Raw genomic sequence first — 18,655 nt, 5'->3', positions numbered from 1 at the left:
TGACAGTTTCCAGAAAGCATGCTGCACAGAGTGAACAGAGGCCTGAAGGAGACACACAGCTGCTCTTTGTGTGGAGTTTCTAAGAGAAATGCCGAACACTGAGCATCTCTTTTATGACACCCTGCTGGCTCAGGCTGTTTGGACAAAAGGCTTCAGCTGCTCAGGTGCTATAAAGAGCAGAAGCTGCTGCAGGTAACACACATTCACCACTGAGCAGCAGCAACATCAGCCAGCAGCTGAGCACCCAGAGGCAACATGACTTCCAGCAGCATGAACATGGGCAGGGTGAGAGCAGCACACTGGAAACATACACCTTTCTCCTTCTCTTCTTTAATAAATGCTGTATAACTTCTAACTAATGCATTTATTCATGCTTAAAACAACTCCTGATTCCCAAAACATTGGGACATAGAGTGCATTAAAATGAGAACAAGTGTGAATTTAAAGTTTTTACTGTGTTTTTCACAATGTCTCAAATTTCTATAAATATATTAAGGCTTTTGATTTTAATCAACTGATAAAAAAAAGTAAAAATCACATTTTGCAAATTTGCTGTGATTAACAGTGATTGGTTAACTCTTACCCTAATGTAAGGTATATCTGTCGGTACAGAGAAGACATTCTTATTCAGCTATCTGGAGGTCAGAGGTCAGAGGCCAGAGGGCCACTGTGATAACAGACAAGTCAGTTATTTAAGATATCATGACATGTTTGGTACCAACAGACTCCTCTCAGCCTGCTACAGCATAGAACTGTTCTTTAGCACACATTTTTTCAGAATACATACAATATTTCAAGTACAAAAATATATTTATGTTTAAAAAAGTTTCAGTCACTGTTAAAGCGCTCAACAGTGAGTCAATTGTGATGTCACTTCCTCTAATGTTGATCTGTTTATAACCAAAACGCTTCTCGTCTCTGTCTGTCTCCCTGTCTCTCTGTCTCTCTCTCCTTGTCTCTCTTTTTCTCTGTCTCTGTCTCTCTGGGCATCAGGTCGTCTTCTACGAGGACAGGAACTTCCAGGGTCGTTCCTATGAGTGCAGCAGCGACTGCGCCGACATGTCTTCCTACCTGAGCAGGTGCCACTCCTGCAGGGTGGAGAGAGGCTGCTTCATGGTCTACGACCGCACCAACTTCATGGGCAACCAGTACTTCCTGAGGAGGGGCGAGTACTCTGACTACCAGAGCATGATGGGAATGAGCGACTGCATCAGGTCCTGCCGTAGCATCCCCATGGTAACCGCACAACCGTTCAATGCTCAGTAACCATATCAACAGTGGGTTCAGGTCTCTGATTATCAATTGTTGTGTTTCAGCACCGCGGCTCCTACAGGATGAAGATCTACGAGAGGGAGAACTTCGGAGGTCAGAGTCACGAGCTGATGGACGACTGTGACAACGTCATGGACCGTTACCGCATGTCCAACTGCATGTCCTGCCACGTGATGGACGGACACTGGCTGATGTACGAGCAGCCCAACTACAGAGGCAGGATGATGTACATGAGGCCTGGAGAGTACAGGAACTTCTCCAACATGGGCATGAGCAACATGAGGTTCATGAGCATGAAGCGCATCATGGACTCCTACTATTAAGTCCCTCAATAAAGTTCTGATTGACTGAACTCACTTTTCTGTTGTCCGGTGTCATTATTATTATTGTAATTATTATTATTATTATTAGTGATGGAACACAGGATCTAATGACAGGGTCTGTACTAAACTAAAAGAAACTCTAATGCTCAAGTCTCTTTATGACCAACAGAAGTTTTATATTTCTATAAAGTTTTTCTTAAAGTCGTCAGGGTGTCATCAGAACCTCCTTCAGACTCCAGCGGAAGCAAAAAGCAAAAGCAAAATCACAGGCTGGTGTTGGCTTTGTTCGAGCCGGGGCTCTTAAAGCCGCACTCTGCCCCGGATCTTTTGTTCTGGACTTGGTTTTTACCAAAGACTGAAAACAACACAATACAGTTTACCTTTTATTGGAAGAATAATGCCAAATGCAGTGAGCAGCACTGGACTCTGCTGTGTCCACACCGGGATCACAAAGTCAGAGTGCCAACAAGTTTCTCAATTCACAGTTTTCTTCTGGGTGTGGGACCCACCCGACAGTAGGTTGGGCTTTGTCGTGATCGGTCAATTTTGGATGGTGACGCATTAGCCAACCCATACTGGGTGCCTTGTGATATTTCATTTCAAAACTAGACACCTTCCCTTTCTAGTTCCCTTCCCTTTTAAAGGCCTATGGTGTCTTGTATGTATGTTTCTCAGTTCCCTTTTTTTGAGGCTTATGGTGTCTTGTATGTATGTTTTTTACATACACACATACAGGTTAAGTATGAGGGCAGTTCAATAGACGAAGTGTGCCTTAAATGTTCGTTGAATAGCTCTTCTGCAAAGTCACTGAAGTTTTTTTTAACAAATAATAGCTTGAACACTTCAGTTACAGCTAAGCTAAGCTAAATGTCCCTATCCTCCAGTTTATTACAACCCGCTGTCTAAAATGTAAATAGAAACTGAAACTTTATCAGTTGGAACATTAAATATGTTTGTACAGTTTCATCAAGGATCATATTATTATTGTACAATATTATCAATAATAATTATGATGATTATTTTTGATACCCATCACTTAAATTAAAGATTAAAGTTTAAGATTAAATGTTTTGAACTCCATTTACTTAGTTTGTTAAATTTGTGAAGGTTTACAAATAGACTGTATTAAATAAATAAAAAGAGACAGCAGCAATATAAACACTGCACAGTGAAAAAAAACAAAAATGTATATGAAAAAAATTAAAACATTCAAGCAGTGCTCTTACATGGGGGGGCTAAATAACCTGATATCAATCGATCACTTATCGCCATTTTATTTTTTCATTGATGCTAAACAGACTGTGGTTCAACAAGTCCCCCAACATGACCTCATGATCACATAACCTCATGATCACATGATTACAAGACCTCATGATCACATGACCTCATGACCACATGATTGCATGACATCATGATTACATGACCTCATGATCACATGATTACAAGACCTCATGATCACATGACCTCATGACCACATGATTGCATGACATCATGATTACATGACATCATGATTACATGACCTCATGACCTCATGATCACATGACCTCATGATCACATAACCTCATGATCACATGATTACAAGACCTCATGATCACATGACCTCATGACCACATGATTGCATGACATCATGATTACATGACCTCATGATCACATGATTACAAGACCTCATGATCACATGATTACAAGACCTCATGATCACATGACCTCATGATTACAAGACCTCTGATTACAAGACCTCATGATCACATGACCTCATGATCACATGACCTCATGATCAAATTACCTCTTGACCACATGACCTCATGACCTCAACACCTCATGACCATAGAACTTGTTGTTGTGTTTCTTTACTGGTGGCAGTAGATTGACTTGTTGTCATATGAAATGTAACGGTTGATGTTTTAAACATGATGTCAAAGTTTGGTTTTGTTTAGGAGAAGAACATGATTTGTTACGTTACGTCAATCTTGAATGTAATTAAATGATATAGTTAAACACGTAGATTGTGATGTTGTGAAATTTGTTACGTTCAGTTAAAAAAGTCAGCATTTTTTTTGGTTTCAGTTGGGACGTGAATATCGGTCTCCTGGGACAACGATGTCACCTGACTTCCTGCTGAATAAGAAATGTTGTGTCACTTTGAAACATTTTCAGTCATTTAAAAAACTGTTTGAGGGCGAGAACGTTTTATAATGGTGAGCTGTATGGATGTCAACGTGTTTCATCTCTTATCTGACCATTCAAACCTCTGGAGGAGATAAAAGAGTCAGTCCAGATGTTGAAAAGGTATAAAACGCATATGTGACAAAAGAAATGAGCCCTAAAACTGCTGAAGGCATTTTACACATAGGATAAATACATCTGATTAGTCCAAACGCTAAATGGTCTGTGTGTGTGACGGAGGATGACAGACCTGATGGACATAAAGCCCAGAAAACAAAGTGTCAGAACTCAGATTGGAAATCAAGAGCACATCCGAATAACTTGCAGAGATGAAATGTATTAAATGACAGAACAGTCCGGTAGGCAAAACAGAGTCCAGGTACAGGCAGATAATCCAGACACGACAGCAGGGGATTTAGTCCAAAAACAGGCAGGATTCAGAACCAGAAAAAACTTTAACTTAACGCTAGTCTCACTTACATGAAGGTCTGACAACAGTACACACTGTGGCGATCTGACAAACTAAACTGAAAAGACAGGGTTTAAATAATTAAACTGATTGGCACAAAATGAGAGACAGGTGAACAGAGAAAATGAAGGGGGAAAAAAAAACAAAGGCAGGAAGTATCCAAAAAGGACATGGGCGTGGCCCCAGGCACATGACTAAAACACATGGCTATAAACAAAACACAGTCCAGAACACATGGCTATAAACAAAAGAAAGTCCAGAACTGTCACTGACAAGTAGGGGGAGACAAAACTAATGGTCCAAGTGGGAATCCTGACACAAAGGCTGTGATCAGATTTGTGACAAATGACACAGAGCTGTGACTTATATACAGTCATGGAAAAAATTATTTGTCATTTTTTTCTTAAAATTCTTGTTCATTTTAATGCCTGGCACAACTAAATGTACATTTGTTTGGACAAATAAAATTATAACAACAAAAATAGCTCATAAGAGTTTAATTTAAGAGCTGATATCTCACCATTTTCCATGGTTGTCTTGATAATGATTTTGGTTATCATCAAGAAAACCATGGAAAATGGTGAGATATCAGCTCTTAAATTAAAATCTTATGAGCATTTTTGTTGTTATCATTATGTGTGTGTGTGTGTGTGTGTTGTCGTGACAGTTGACGCCACTGAGAGAAAGAGAGAGAGAGGAAAAACAACTGAAAGTGCCCGTTGAACAGAAAGCATTTTTGGCCAAACCATAGTTCCTATCATTGAACTGACTTCACTTTGAGCATCCTGAGTTCCTTCTGAACATCTACATATGTGTTTTGTGAAGAAAAATGAAAAAACTGATTTTTTTAGAGCGATCAGAAGAAACTGGTACCCCTGCCTTCCTACAGAAATGTTCCTGCCTTTTTAACATATCGGTCTATGAGGCCTTAGGTGCGTGTTGGTGGCGCAATGTGTCCTACGTCCAAACTATAAGTCTGAGTGAGAAGACAAATTTTCCTACGTTCCTAAGTATAAATTATTTCTGTAGAGTGGCATCTGTGGCCTCAAGTGCAGTTTCCAAAATTATTTGAAATGTTTTTCTCTTCCTCTCTACTCTAGCTATGATGTCATCCACTCTAGCCTCTCCATAAGGGAACATCGGGGGATTTTTTGGCGTGTTTTTGCAGAACAATTTGAAAACCGTTTGCCGAAACCCTTAGAAAAGTGATAGCACACTTGTCATGGCCGAGCCAGTTGATTTGATACCTTTTTAGTGTATGTGCAACCAAAAGTAGTCGACAGACATAAACATGGAAGAAACGGAAGAATAAATAGGAAGAAGCCTGGTGGATAGTATATAGTGTGCTCTTACAAGCACACTCAATAATTGTACAGGTGTGGTGAAGCAGAGTGAGCAGAGAGAGGAGAGTGAGCAGATAAAGTGAGCAGATAGAGCTAAGTGAGAGTTAGCAGATAGAGCAGAGTGAGCAGATACAGTGAGCAGATAGAGTAAAGTGAGCAGAGTGAGCAGAGTGAACAGAGAGAACAGAGGCCTGAAGGAGACACACAGCTGCTCTTTGTGTGGAGTTTCTAAGAGAAATGCCGAACACTGAGCATCTCTTTTATGACACCCTGCTGGCTCAGGCTGTTTGGACAAAAGGCTTCAGCTGCTCAGGTGCTATAAAGAGCAGAAGCTGCTGCAGGTAACACACATTCACCACTGAGCAGCAGCAACATCAGCCAGCAGCTGAGCACCCAGAGGCAACATGACTTCCAGCAGCATGAACATGGGCAGGGTGAGAGCAGCACACTGGAAACATACACCTTTCTCCTTCTCTTCTTTAATAAATGCTGTTAGTTATTTAGTTTCATGAAACAGATTTTGAGAACAACTTCATATAAGTTTATATATTTACATCAGAGTGTATATAATTAATGTTATAATAATAAGAATAAAAAACTATGTTGACATTCTGAATCTTAGCAGGAAAAAAAAGCTTTTGAGAATACATGAGATATTTCAAGTTAGCACAAAAATATATTCATGCTTAAAAGTTTGAGTCACCGTTAAATCGTTTAAACGTGTTGTGATATCACTTCCTCTAATGTTGATCTGTTAATAACCAAAACACTTCTTGTCTGTGAAACTCTTCCTATCTCTTTCTTTGTCTCTGTCTCTCTGGGTATCAGGTCGTCTTCTACGAGGACAGGAACTTCCAGGGTCGTTCCTATGAGTGCAGCAGCGACTGCGGAGACATGTCTTCCTACCTGAGCAGGTGCCACTCCTGCAGGGTGGAGAGAGGCTGCTTCATGGTCTACGACCGCACCAACTTCATGGGCAACCAGTACTTCCTGAGGAGGGGCGAGTACTCTGACTACCAGAGCATGATGGGAATGAGCGACTGCATCAGGTCCTGCCGTAGCATCCCCATGGTAACCGCACGACCGTTCAATGCTCAGTAACCACAGCAACAGTGGGTTCAGGTCTCTGATTATCAATTGTTGTGTTTCAGCACCGCGGCTCCTACAGGATGAAGATCTACGAGAGGGAGAACTTCGGAGGTCAGAGTCACGAGCTGATGGACGACTGTGACAACGTCATGGACCGTTACCGCATGTCCAACTGCATGTCCTGCCACGTGATGGACGGACACTGGCTGATGTACGAGCAGCCCAACTACAGAGGCAGGATGATGTACATGAGGCCTGGAGAGTACAGGAACTTCTCCAACATGGGCATGAGCAACATGAGGTTCATGAGCATGAAGCGCATCATGGATTCCTACTATTAAGTCCCTCAATAAAGTTCTGATTGACTGAACTCACTTTTCTGTTGTCAGTTGTCATTATTGTTATTGTTATTGTTATTGTTATTATTATTATTATTATTATTATTATTATTATTATTATTATTATTATTATTATCATTAATGAGATAAAATTAGACATTTTCTAAACTGAGTCTGGTGCTCATTATTCTATAGGGGGCGCCAAACTCAACACAACATGAACATTTTTTGTATCCGCTTTAAATTAAAAATGAAGAACCTTATGTTGAAAAAAGTTTTGAAATACTAATTAAGATAAAAAGAATTAGACTGAGCCTGAGAACAGGTCTAAATTATATTAATAAGTTAATAACAACTCTCCTATCAGATCTAACCTGACCTCACAGCAAAGCTCCGATGAACCAGACACCATTAAAAAAACAAACATTTCAAAAGTAGTATTTATTAATTTATATTTATATTTTTATGTTGTTAATTGTGTTGTTTTCCTCTGTGGACCAGTCTTCTGTGGACCGGTCCTCACAGCACCTGGTGCTAAGCCAATCACATCCATTGGTTTATTACAACCCGCTGTTTAAAACTTAAATAGAAACTGGATATTTATATAAAAAGAAAGGTTTATCAGTTGGGGCATTAAATACGTTTGTACAGTTTCATAAAGGATCATATTATTATTGTTCAATATTATAATGATTATTTGTGATACCCAGCATATCCAGCACTTTAAAGATTGAACAACATGAAATGTTATGAACTGCATCTATTTAGTTTGTTAAATTTGTTAAGTTTTACATATATAAAGAGACAGCAACGATATAAACACTGCACACCAAACAATAACTGTGAGAGCACAGTGAGAACAGTGAGCAGATAGAGTGAGGAGAGTGAGCAGATAGAGCAAAGTGAGCAATAGAGCAGGGTGAGCAGAATGAGCAGACAGAGCGAAGTGAGAGATGGAGCAGACTAAGCGGAGTTAGAGTGAACATATAGATCAAAGTGAGTAGACAGAGCAGATAGAGCAAAGTGATCAGAGTGAGAAAAGTGATCAGATAGAGCAGAGTGAGCAGATAAAATGAGAAGATAGAGAAGAGTGAGATGAATTAGCAGAAAAAGATGACTAAGCAGAGTGAGCAGAGTGAGTTGAGCAGAGTGAGAAGAGTGATCAGAGTGATCAGAGTGATCAGAGTGAGCAGATAGAGGATGACTTCCATGAGAACGCTCTGCTCGTCTGCCTCGATCATCAGGATCACCATGTTCAGGCAGATCACCGCCTGCATGAACACCTCAAGATACGGTTTAGTCACCAGGTCAAAGAGCCGAGCCTAGAAACACTTCTGAAACAAGAAAACCAGGACGGGTCAGAGCTGAAGTTAGAGTTTATTCTTAAGTCATTCACTGTTTATTCTGAATTACAAACATGTATAAATGACTGTGTGTATGCATTTACATTTCCTGTGTCTTTTTTTATCTACTGCTGATTTTAATGTGTCTGAGTTTTCCCTTAGTCTTTTATTTATTTTGTTTCTGGTTTCTGTAGCACTTTGAGATTTCTTTATTAAATCTTTATTAAAAGTGCTTTACAAATAAAATGTATTATTATTATTATTATTATTATGTGAGAATTTTCTGAGCATATAAAAAGTATATAAAGTTGGTTCTCTATTAGGGCTTTTTGACTAGAGGCGTTTCCCAGCCGCTGCCCAATTGCGAACAGTTCTTTTGTTTTCCAACACCAAAGAACCGCCCTCCCGGCCGGGAAAAGTGGTTTCACAGCAGCACCAACTCTTTACTGGTCTTGAACCGCGAACCACTTACGTCAGGGGCTTGGGGTGGGGTTATCTGACACACAGGACCAACTCTTTGCTGTTGAGAGAGACCAACTAAAACGTATATCATTTAGTAATTTGATTTGTTTAACCGCAATGTTATTGATACAGGCGAGCTACACGCTAACATTAGTTGGCAATTGCTATCGTGCTAACGTTAGCAGGCTAGCAAGACCAAGACAAGCTCGGTGCCGTTGAGAGAGACCAACTAAAACGTGTATCATTCATTTATTTGATTTGTTAACTGCAAAGTGAATGGTACGGGCGAGCTAGCGTGCTAACGTTAGCGGGTGAACGCTAGCCCGCTAACGTTAGGAACAAAGTCCAATATTAACATCTTACATTCAGTGTTAATAGTGTCCATAGTGATTATAATGAGCAGCACAGATGTGTTGTTGAGACATGGAGCCTGCTGTTATATACTTATTATACTTGCCCAGAGGGCGGAAACATACAACATATATTAACAGTGACGTAATGACGTGGTTCTAGAGCCTGTGGAAAAGCAAACAGGTTCAGAGCTGGCACTATCACCGGCTCCAAACCGGCCCTGAAACGGCTTTGGTTGAAAAAGGGTATATAAGTTTTTCTGTTTGTCATCATTATCTCATTACTGAGAGAACAGTCAGTTGTGGAAAGAACACTTTGACTTGTGAACCTGACCAACGTGCCCTCTGAGGAATATGAAGACTGATCCATATCCCTGTCGGAGGTCGCTGAGAAAGTCAAAAAGCTCCTTGGCAGTGAGGCACCAGGTTAGGGTGAAATTCTATGTTAGGGTGAAATTCTCTGTTACCCCTTTTCCACCAAGGCAGTTCCAGGGTAGGTTCGAGTCTGCCTAATCTTGAACAAGGTCCTTGCTTTTCAGCAGCCAGAGAACCTGCTCTTGACCAGGAAAAGTGATTCCAGAGTAGGTTGGATGCCAATGTAGGCTCGCAAAGCCATGAGCAACATTTGTAAAGAGACTATGTAGTGTGCCATTGTTGTTATTATACTTGCTGAGAGAGTGGAGACGTATACAGTGACGTATACAGTGACGTAACACTGTCTCTTTTATGACACCCTGCTGGCTCAGGCTGTTTGGACAAAAGGCTTCAGCTGCTCAGGTGCTATAAAGAGCAGAAGCTGCTGCAGGTAACACACATTCACCACTGAGCAGCAGCAACATCAGCCAGCAGCTGAGCACCCAGAGGCAACATGACTTCCAGCAGCATGAACATGGGCAGGGTGAGAGCAGCACACTGGAAACATACACCTTTCTCCTTCTCTTCTTTAATAAATGCTGTATAACTTCTAACTAATACCTTTATTCATGCTTAATACAACTCCTGATTCCCAAAACGTTGGGATGTAGAGTGCATTAAAATAAGAACAAGTGTGTATTTAAAGTTTTTACTATGTTTTTTACAACGTCTCAACTTTCTAGTAATTGGTTCTTTGATTAATTGTTAGTTATTTAGTTTCAATTAACAGATTTTAAAACTTCATATTAGTTTATATATTTACAACAAATTATATATAATTAATGTTATATTAGTACCAATAAAAGAACTATGTTGACATTCTGAATCTCAGCTGGAAATAAATATATTAAGGCTTTTGATTTTAATCAACTGATGAAAAAAGTACATTTAAAAAGAAAATTAGTCACATTTTGCAAATTTGCTGTAATTAAAAATGATTGGTTAACTCTTATCCTAATGTAAGGTATATCTGTCGGTATAGAGAAGACATTCTTATTTTATATTATATATTATAATATAAAATATTTCAAGTTAGCACAAAAATAAATTTATGTTTTAAACAGTTTGAGTCACTGTTAAAGCATGTCGATCTATTTTAACCCTATAAAGCCAAGTGTATCATATTAGATACAGTAATTTTTGAGACCTCTACATCATCAAAAACCTGATGTATACATGTGTTGAAGATAAACAAACTGAGCAACAAATTGCACAAAAATACCAGATGTAGCAAAAATGATATGCAGGTTCCACGAATGGATCAGTCATTGCTGCATTAAAAAACTTCATATCAGCAGATGTATGATGTTGTGTTATATGGAAAAAAATATGTATTTTGCATGTTTGAGGAAAAAAGGAAAAGTCAAAGTCTTAATAGGTTAAAAATGTTAGGGTTTATATGTTTTTGTTAGTTCGAGAAAAACAAACTGTGAGCAACAAATTGCACAAAAAGACCTGATGTATCAAATATGACACAAATTAGAATTCATATATTCAATTTATTTATTTCTTAAAATTCGTCAGCAGGTTAATAAGCACTCAGTTTTTACAAAAATTGAATTTTCTGGCAATTATTTCATGGTTCAGGCTTTATAGGGTTAAACCATAATGCTTCTCCTCTCTGTCTCTCTGTCGGTCTCTCTTTCTGTCTGTGTCTCTTTGTCTGTCTGTCTCTCTCTTTGTCTGTCTGTCTCTCTCTTTGTCTGTCTATCAATGTCTCTCTCTCTCTGTCCGTCTCTCTTTTTGTCTGTCTCTGTCTCTCTGGGCATCAGGTCGTCTTCTACGAGGACAGGAACTTCCAGGGTCGTTCCTATGAGTGCAGCAGCGACTGCGCCGACATGTCTTCCTACCTGAGCAGGTGCCACTCCTGCAGGGTGGAGAGAGGCTGCTTCATGGTCTACGACCGCACCAACTTCATGGGCAACCAGTACTTCCTGAGGAGGGGCGAGTACTCTGACTACCAGAGCATGATGGGAATGAGCGACTGCATCAGGTCCTGCCGCATGATCCCCATGGTAACCGCACAACCGTTCAATGCTCAGTAACCATATCAACAGTGGGTTCAGGTCTCTGATTATCAATTGTTGTGTTTCAGCACCGCGGCTCCTACAGGATGAAGATCTACGAGAGGGAGAACTTCGGAGGTCAGAGTCACGAGCTGATGGACGACTGTGACAACGTCATGGACCGTTACCGCATGTCCAACTGCATGTCCTGCCACGTGATGGACGGACACTGGCTGATGTACGAGCAGCCCAACTACAGAGGCAGGATGATGTACATGAGGCCTGGAGAGTACAGGAACTTCTCCAACATGGGCATGAGCAACATGAGGTTCATGAGCATGAAGCGCATCATGGACTCCTACTATTAAGTCCCTCAATAAAGTTCTGATTGATTGAACTCACTTTTCTGTTTCTCAGGTGTCATTATTATTGTTATTATTATTATTATTAGTGAGGGAACAAAGGATCTCACAGCAGCTGCTGCTCAGCCAATCACAGGCTGGCGTTGGTTTATTACAAACCGCTGTGTAAAACATAAATAAAAACTAGATATTTATAAAAAAGAAAGGTTTATCAGTTGGAACATTAACCCTCCTGTTATGTTGCAGGTCAAATTGATCCATTTCAAAGTTTAAAAAAAATAGTTAAAAAAATGTTTTCAATAAAAAGAAAAAATTTAAAATATATATATTTTTAAATCAACGCCATGTAAAACCATTGTATTTTTTATGTAGGTTTTTCCAATGTACATTAAAAAAGAAGTTTTAACATGCATTTATTATGGAAAAACAGGTGAATTTCCCTTAATGAGCCATGATCTGGGAGAGGTAAAGAACACCATTGCACTAAATACTGATTGAAATTGTTAGTAATGGAGTTATTAATGAAATATAGTTTCATATGGATATTATAGTTTCTGACAATTTGGAAAACTAAACATGCCCCGGGTCAAAGTGACCCACGAACATTATTGCTGTTCCTGAGAAACGAACATCACAGTAGGGTTAAATATGTTAACATTTCCATAAAGGATCATATTGTTATTGTTCAATATTATCAATGATAGTTATGATGATTATTTGTGATACCCAGCACTTAAATGAAAGATTAAACAACATGAAATGTTGTTGAACTGCATTTATTTAGTTTGTAAAATTTGTGAAGTTTTACAAATATAAAGAGACAGCAGCAATATAAACACTGCTAACCAAAATATAACTGTGTATAAAAAGTAAAACAATACATATATTTAAAAAATCATAAAAGCAGTGCTCTTACATGTGGGGCTACACATGATCACATGACCACATGACCTCAACACCTCATGACCACAGAAGTCATTTGTTGTTGTGTTTCTTTCCTGGTGGCATTAGATTGAAATGTTGTCGTATGAAATGTAACAGTCGCTGTTTCAAACATGATGTCAAAGTTTGGTTTAGTTTAGGAGAAGAACATGATTTGTTACGTTACGTCACTCTTGAACATCATTAAATGATGCAATTAAACATGTAGATTGTGATGTTGTGAAATTTGTTTTTTTTTGTTTCAGTTGGGACGTGAACATCAGTCTCCTGGGAAAACAATGCGTCACCTGACTTCCTGCTGAATAAGAAATGTTGTTGTGTTACTTTGAAACATTTACAGTCAAATAAAAAACTGAGTTTAAGAATGTTTTTTAATATTGATATGCTGCAAACAACATTCAGAACATTAATAAAGCAGTAAACTAATATTTTAAATGTAAAGATAAACATATTTTAGTGAATTAAAAGTGATGCCAGCCACGTGGAGGCAATGAACCACAGATGTTATATGAGGTTGTGTACCGCACCTTTAAGGCAAATGTTACGTTTTTATGCTAATGTTAAAAATTAAAAAAAAAATGATGATTATATATACATAAAATCGTAATATTTCAAGTATAAAGTTCTAATACCTTCAGAATAAAATGGTAATACTTTCAGAATAAAGTTGTAAGACTACGGAATATTCATAGTCGTAGTATATAACATTACATGTGTTATTAGCTCTGCTGGATGATGTCTTATCCGTCTGCTTTGAAAAGAGAATGACAGACAATAGAATTAAATTTTTCAGGTGTCAAAGACACATGTGCATGTCTTCTGTTTGAATCCTGTCTGAATGTTTGAAATATTATGTTATTAATCACATTAGCATTTGAGCTGTATGGATGTCAACATCTGTCGTCTGTAAAAGATTCAGTCTAGATGTTGAAAAGTCATAGAATGCATCTGGAATCTCTCCCTCCCAGTGTAACTACATCTGTCTGCTAAGTGACAACAGAAATGAGCCCTAAAACTGCTGCAGACATTTTACACATAGGATCAATACATCTGATTAGTCCAAACACTTAATGGTCTGTGTGTGTGAAGGAGGATGACGGACCTGATGGACATAAAGCTCAGAAAAAAAGGCTGTGATCAGATTTGTGACAGATGGGGACACAGAGCTGTGACTTATGTGTAATATTCTGGGTTAGTAGTTATATGAAGTTTGTTTGTGAGACTGAGCTCTGAGTGAGCAGCGTTCACAATCAGGCCCAGAGGTGAAGTCCAGACCCAGGATGGACTCCTTCAGGATCTCATCAGGAAGTCGTTGAAGGGTGAAGCACGTTATCGGAGAACCTCATGTTAAAGTTCCACCTTAAACAACACCTCCACCATTTGCAGACTCCTTGGCGTCACCGTGCTGCAGGACGTGCTTCCTGTATGCTCTCTGGATCACTGCCGCCGCCACGTCTTCCTGTTTCCTCTGCAGAGTGCTGCTGATTGGTTCACCCGACACCTTCAGAGAACAATAATCAGCAATAATTTTACAGGTGTGGTGGGGCAGAGTCAGTGGAGAGAGCAAAGAAAGCATCAAAAGCAGAGTGAAGAGTGAGTGGATAGCACAGAGTGAGCAGATATAGTGAACAGATAGATGACAATAAATAAAATAGAGTGAGCAGACTGAGTAGAGTGAGCAGGAAGAGCAGATAGAGTGAGGAGAGATAGAGCAGAGTGAGCTGAGTGAATGGAATGGAATGGAATAGAATAGAATAGAATAGAATAGAATAGAATGGAATGGAATGGAATGGAATAGAATAGAATAGAATAGAATAGAATAGAATAGAATAGAATAGAATAAAAAACCTTGGGGGGGGTTGTCATGAACTTTTCCTCTATTCTGGCTTTGAGTGAGTCCATCTTTCCGGAGTCACCCAACACCTATGGACACATATGGAATATATTATCATTATTATTATTATTATTATTATTATTATTATTATTATTATTATTATTAATAGTTTTATTAATTCCTACAGGAAGGAGAATATGTGACCAGGCGACGTTACCTGTGTGGCGAGTGCATGTAAGATGTCTACACAGTGGATTTTGTCTCCAGGATGTAAAGGCAGATCCATATTGATAAGTCTGACGGTGTTAGGTTTAGGAATCCTCAGAGGATCCCGCAGAGCATCGCAGAGATCTGACAGCTCACTGTGGAACAGAGAAGAGTCCATTAGAATCCAATACAGATCACTATAGGCAATCTGAGACCACTACAGACCACAAGAGATCACTACAGTCCACCAGAGACCATATTTATAGTCAAACCTATCCTGACTCACCTGTACTGTAGGGAGTCCAGACTCACCTGTACTGTAGGGACTCCAGACTCACCTGTACTGTAGGGGTTCTGGACTCACCTGTACTGGATGAACTGCGAGGCCTTGGGGTCAAATTTCCTCCAGGTTACATAAAACATCTGGAGGTCATCATCATTCAGCAGCTCGGATTCATCTGAGTTGAATGTCTCCAGGACGACGGCAATGTATAGGTGGATCCCCAGCAGGAAGGTCAGGGTGATATGGGTTATGAAAAAAATGATGGCAACCACTGGGGTGCCACAGTCCCCTGTGACTGTAAATCCCGGGTGCTCCATCTGCGAGTCGCAGTCCGGCGGGGTTTTCAGCAGGGGAATCAGCAGGCCGATCCAGTCTGACGATGGGTTAATCATAAACAAACAGATCATGCTGCTGCCAAACGTTTCAAAGTTAAACATGTCGTCAATACCGGCCTCTTTCTTCACGTAGGCGAAGTTAAACATGCCGAAGATAGAGAACGTGATCCATATGATGGAGAGGAGGAGGCTAATGTTCAGGAGGGCAGGAAGTGACATCAGAAAAGCCAAAAGCAACTTCCGGACCCCCCTGGCACAGCGAATGAGAGAGAAGAGACGAGTGACACGAGCCAATCGGAACATGGAGAAGAGAGTCGGCGCAATAAAGTATTTCTCAATGAGATCAGTGATGAAAAGACCTGAAGAGAAAAAGAAAGAAAAGAAAAACACACAAAATTAATACAAATGTGTTACAGTGAATTACAAGACAAAAATAGATAAAATCTTTGGGTTGTAAGAGGTCAAAGGCCAGTAACAAGTCACACTCATAGTTTACATCATGTTATCTAACCGCCATTATGATGCAGAGTCATCACAGTTAGCTGTGGTCAAACATCCCAGTACATCCCAGCACATCCCAGCACATCCCAGAACATCCCAGTACATCCCAATAACATCCCAGTACATGTCAGTACATCCCAGCACATCCCAGTACATCCAAGTACATCCCAATACATCCCACTACATGCCAGTACATCCCAGTGCATCCCAGCACATCCAAATACATCCCAGCACATCCCAGCATGTCCAAATACATCCCAGCACATCCCAGTACATCCCAATACATCCCAGCAAATCCCAGTACATCCCAGTACATCCCAATACATCCCAGAACATCCCAATAACATCCCAGTACATGCCAGCACATCCCAGCACATCCCAGTACATCCCAGCATATCCCAGTACGTCCCAGTACATCCAAGTACATCCCAGTACATGCCAGTACATGCCAGTACATCCCAGTACATCCCAATACATCCCAGCACATCCCAACACGTCCTAGCACATTCGATGATTGAGGTTGCCACATGTGAATTAATGTGCTGTTGTGGATTTTGTGTGTAGATAAGGATATGATAAGCATAGACTGTATAAAATAAGATGATAAGTAATGATTTATAAGTTGTTTAGCCATTTATGGTGAAAATTGGTGTGGCACAGTAGCTATATAGCCAACTCACTGTAATGACTGAGATCTTTTAGTTCAGGTGTTGCTGAATATACACATTTAAGATCATGCAATATATTATTATCATTATTATTATTATTTTTATTATATGTAATATTATTTGTATTACTGTATTACAGTACACACTGCTGTTTGTAACTAAGCTAATTTCTCCATACCTGTTTATCCACAGACCACACACATATTCACTCCCACAGGCACCTACAAGACCAGCTGAAATTAAGTTTAATAAATAACTGAATAATATCCTTTCTATAGAGCCTGATTCTCTGACAGTCAGTTTCCTTATTTGTCGCCTCAACAAGTGTGATTTCAGACCAGAAGAGATAACTCTGCTACAAACGATGATCAGCATCAACATATCACCATCATTTTTATCACCCGATTCACAGATTAGATTATCTACCACCCGAGAACAAATGTGCATTAAAGTAAAACTGCGGGTTTAAGGTCTTTAAGTTTATGTCGTGGACGGGGTCTGAAAAAAGGAAATGGTGTTCTGGGATAAGAAGAAATTCAATGAATCTGAAATGCTGACACAAAAGTATATTTGCACTTTGAATTAAAGGAACTTTTAATGCACCTGAATAAATCAAACTGACCTACAGTAAGGAGACGATGACATCACCTGAGGAAACCCAGCTGACTCACCTAAGATGGACGTGATGAGCACAACGAAGTCGAGGACGTTCAAGCTACTGTTAAAGTAGTGCCGTCTGAGTGCGATAATCTTTAGGAGGAACTCTATCAAGAAGATGAGGATGAAGGAGAAGTGGAACCAGTAGAGGATCTCATCCTTCTCATAGCTCTGGTTGTCTGTCTCCATCATCAGGATCACCATGTTCAGGCAGATCATCACTAGCATGAACACCTCAAAATAAGGTTTAGTCACCAAGTCAAAGAGCCGAGCCTGGCAACAGTTCTGAAAAAGGAAAACCAAGACGGGTCAGAGCTGAAGTCAGAGTTGTTTCTTAAGTTATTCACAGTTTATTCTGAATTACAGACATATATATAGGACTGTGTATATATGTGAGAATTATCTGAGCATATATGCAGTATATAAAGTTGGTTTCTTCGCCTGTTTTTCTGTTTTTCATCATCTACTCATTACTGAAAGAATACGTTTCTTCTCCATCTGATCCCTGATAATACCAAAAATCTTTGAAGGTTTCCAAAGCTAAATACTTGGGTGTGGGAGGAATTTAGGGGATTTTAGTTGGCCTCAGTTGTCTCAGGGCGAGCAGGGCTGGACCTGGTCAGGGTATATTGTAGAGCTGTGGAACCTTGACTTGTGAACCTGACAAACGTGTCCTCTGAGGATTATGACGACTGATCCATATCCCTGTCAGAGGTAGCTGAGAAAGTCAAAAAGCTCCTTGGCAGTGAGGCGCCAGGTTAGGGTGAAATTGTCTGTTACCCCTTTTCCATCAAGGCAGTTCCAGGGTCGGTCTAATCTTGAACCAGTTGCTTGCTTTTCAACAGCCAAATAACAGTTTCTTGGCCAGGAAAAGTGATTCCTGAGTAGGTTGGATGCTAATGTAGGCTCACAAAGCCATGAGAAAGAAGTAAAGAGACGTTGTAGTCTGCCATTGTTGTTATTATACTTGCCGAGAGAGTAGGGTGGCCATTTCCTTCACATCAAAAAGGAGGACATTTGTTTGGTATGATCCGGTTTTAAGCAGAGTTGTACTCCGATTAGCTTGATGCTTGTCAGTGCTAGCATGTCTCTCGATAGCTACTTTGCCTTTGCTGCTCACATCTACATCGCTTCGACATAATGTACAAAAAAAATGAAACTCATCCCCCTTACTTTTTGTAATAAACCTGTGTTCTCTTGCCCATTCCGGGTTAAAGGAGGTCTTTTGCTTTGGCATTTTCAGAATTTCAGTCGCAGAGAGCTTGATTGACAGCCTGATGGCAACAACTGGCTT

At 39.8% G+C, this 18,655-nt stretch overlaps 4 protein-coding genes across 5 annotated transcripts in view; 3 read left to right on the top strand and 1 right to left on the bottom strand.

Annotated features, from left to right (window-relative positions):
- Window positions 1–246: 246 nt before the first annotated feature.
- On the top strand, window positions 247–1,595 carry LOC131973672 (gamma-crystallin M2-like). The gene is made up of 3 exons (XM_059335724.1): window positions 247–285; window positions 994–1,236; window positions 1,317–1,595. Exons 1-3 carry the CDS (start codon window positions 256–258, stop codon window positions 1,593–1,595), a joined length of 552 nt encoding a protein of 183 aa, XP_059191707.1. The 5' UTR covers window positions 247–255.
- A 4,370-nt stretch (window positions 1,596–5,965) lies between these two features.
- Window positions 5,966–7,000, top strand: LOC131973660 (gamma-crystallin M2-like). The gene is made up of 3 exons (XM_059335707.1): window positions 5,966–6,004; window positions 6,399–6,641; window positions 6,722–7,000. The coding sequence occupies exons 1-3, from the start codon at window positions 5,975–5,977 to the stop codon at window positions 6,998–7,000; spliced, it is 552 nt and encodes a 183-aa protein (XP_059191690.1). The 5' UTR covers window positions 5,966–5,974.
- Window positions 7,001–10,011: 3,011 nt separating this feature from the next.
- Window positions 10,012–11,940, top strand: LOC131973659 (gamma-crystallin M2-like). Its single transcript, XM_059335706.1, has 3 exons — window positions 10,012–10,050; window positions 11,339–11,581; window positions 11,662–11,940. Exons 1-3 carry the CDS (start codon window positions 10,021–10,023, stop codon window positions 11,938–11,940), a joined length of 552 nt encoding a protein of 183 aa, XP_059191689.1. The 5' UTR covers window positions 10,012–10,020.
- A 1,161-nt stretch (window positions 11,941–13,101) lies between these two features.
- LOC131972855 (sodium channel protein type 4 subunit alpha B-like) overlaps window positions 13,102–18,655 on the bottom strand; it is a 31,179-nt gene continuing 25,625 nt past the window's right edge. For both annotated transcript variants that reach the window (XM_059334610.1, XM_059334611.1), the window contains exons 27-31: window positions 17,376–17,646; window positions 15,282–15,894; window positions 14,928–15,072; window positions 14,725–14,799; window positions 13,102–14,377 (exon numbers count right to left, since the gene is read on the bottom strand). In XM_059334610.1, coding sequence (XP_059190593.1) covers window positions 14,237–14,377; window positions 14,725–14,799; window positions 14,928–15,072; window positions 15,282–15,894; window positions 17,376–17,646 — 1,245 coding nt within the window. In that variant the 3' untranslated portion in view covers window positions 13,102–14,236. The remainder of the gene's footprint in view (window positions 14,378–14,724; window positions 14,800–14,927; window positions 15,073–15,281; window positions 15,895–17,375; window positions 17,647–18,655) is intronic.

This window comes from Centropristis striata, chromosome 6 (genome assembly GCF_030273125.1).
Source record: "Centropristis striata isolate RG_2023a ecotype Rhode Island chromosome 6, C.striata_1.0, whole genome shotgun sequence".
NCBI lineage: Eukaryota > Metazoa > Chordata > Actinopteri > Perciformes > Serranidae > Centropristis > Centropristis striata.
Note: the sequence above shows the minus strand (reverse complement) of the source record. Positions and strands in the feature narration are given on the sequence as shown.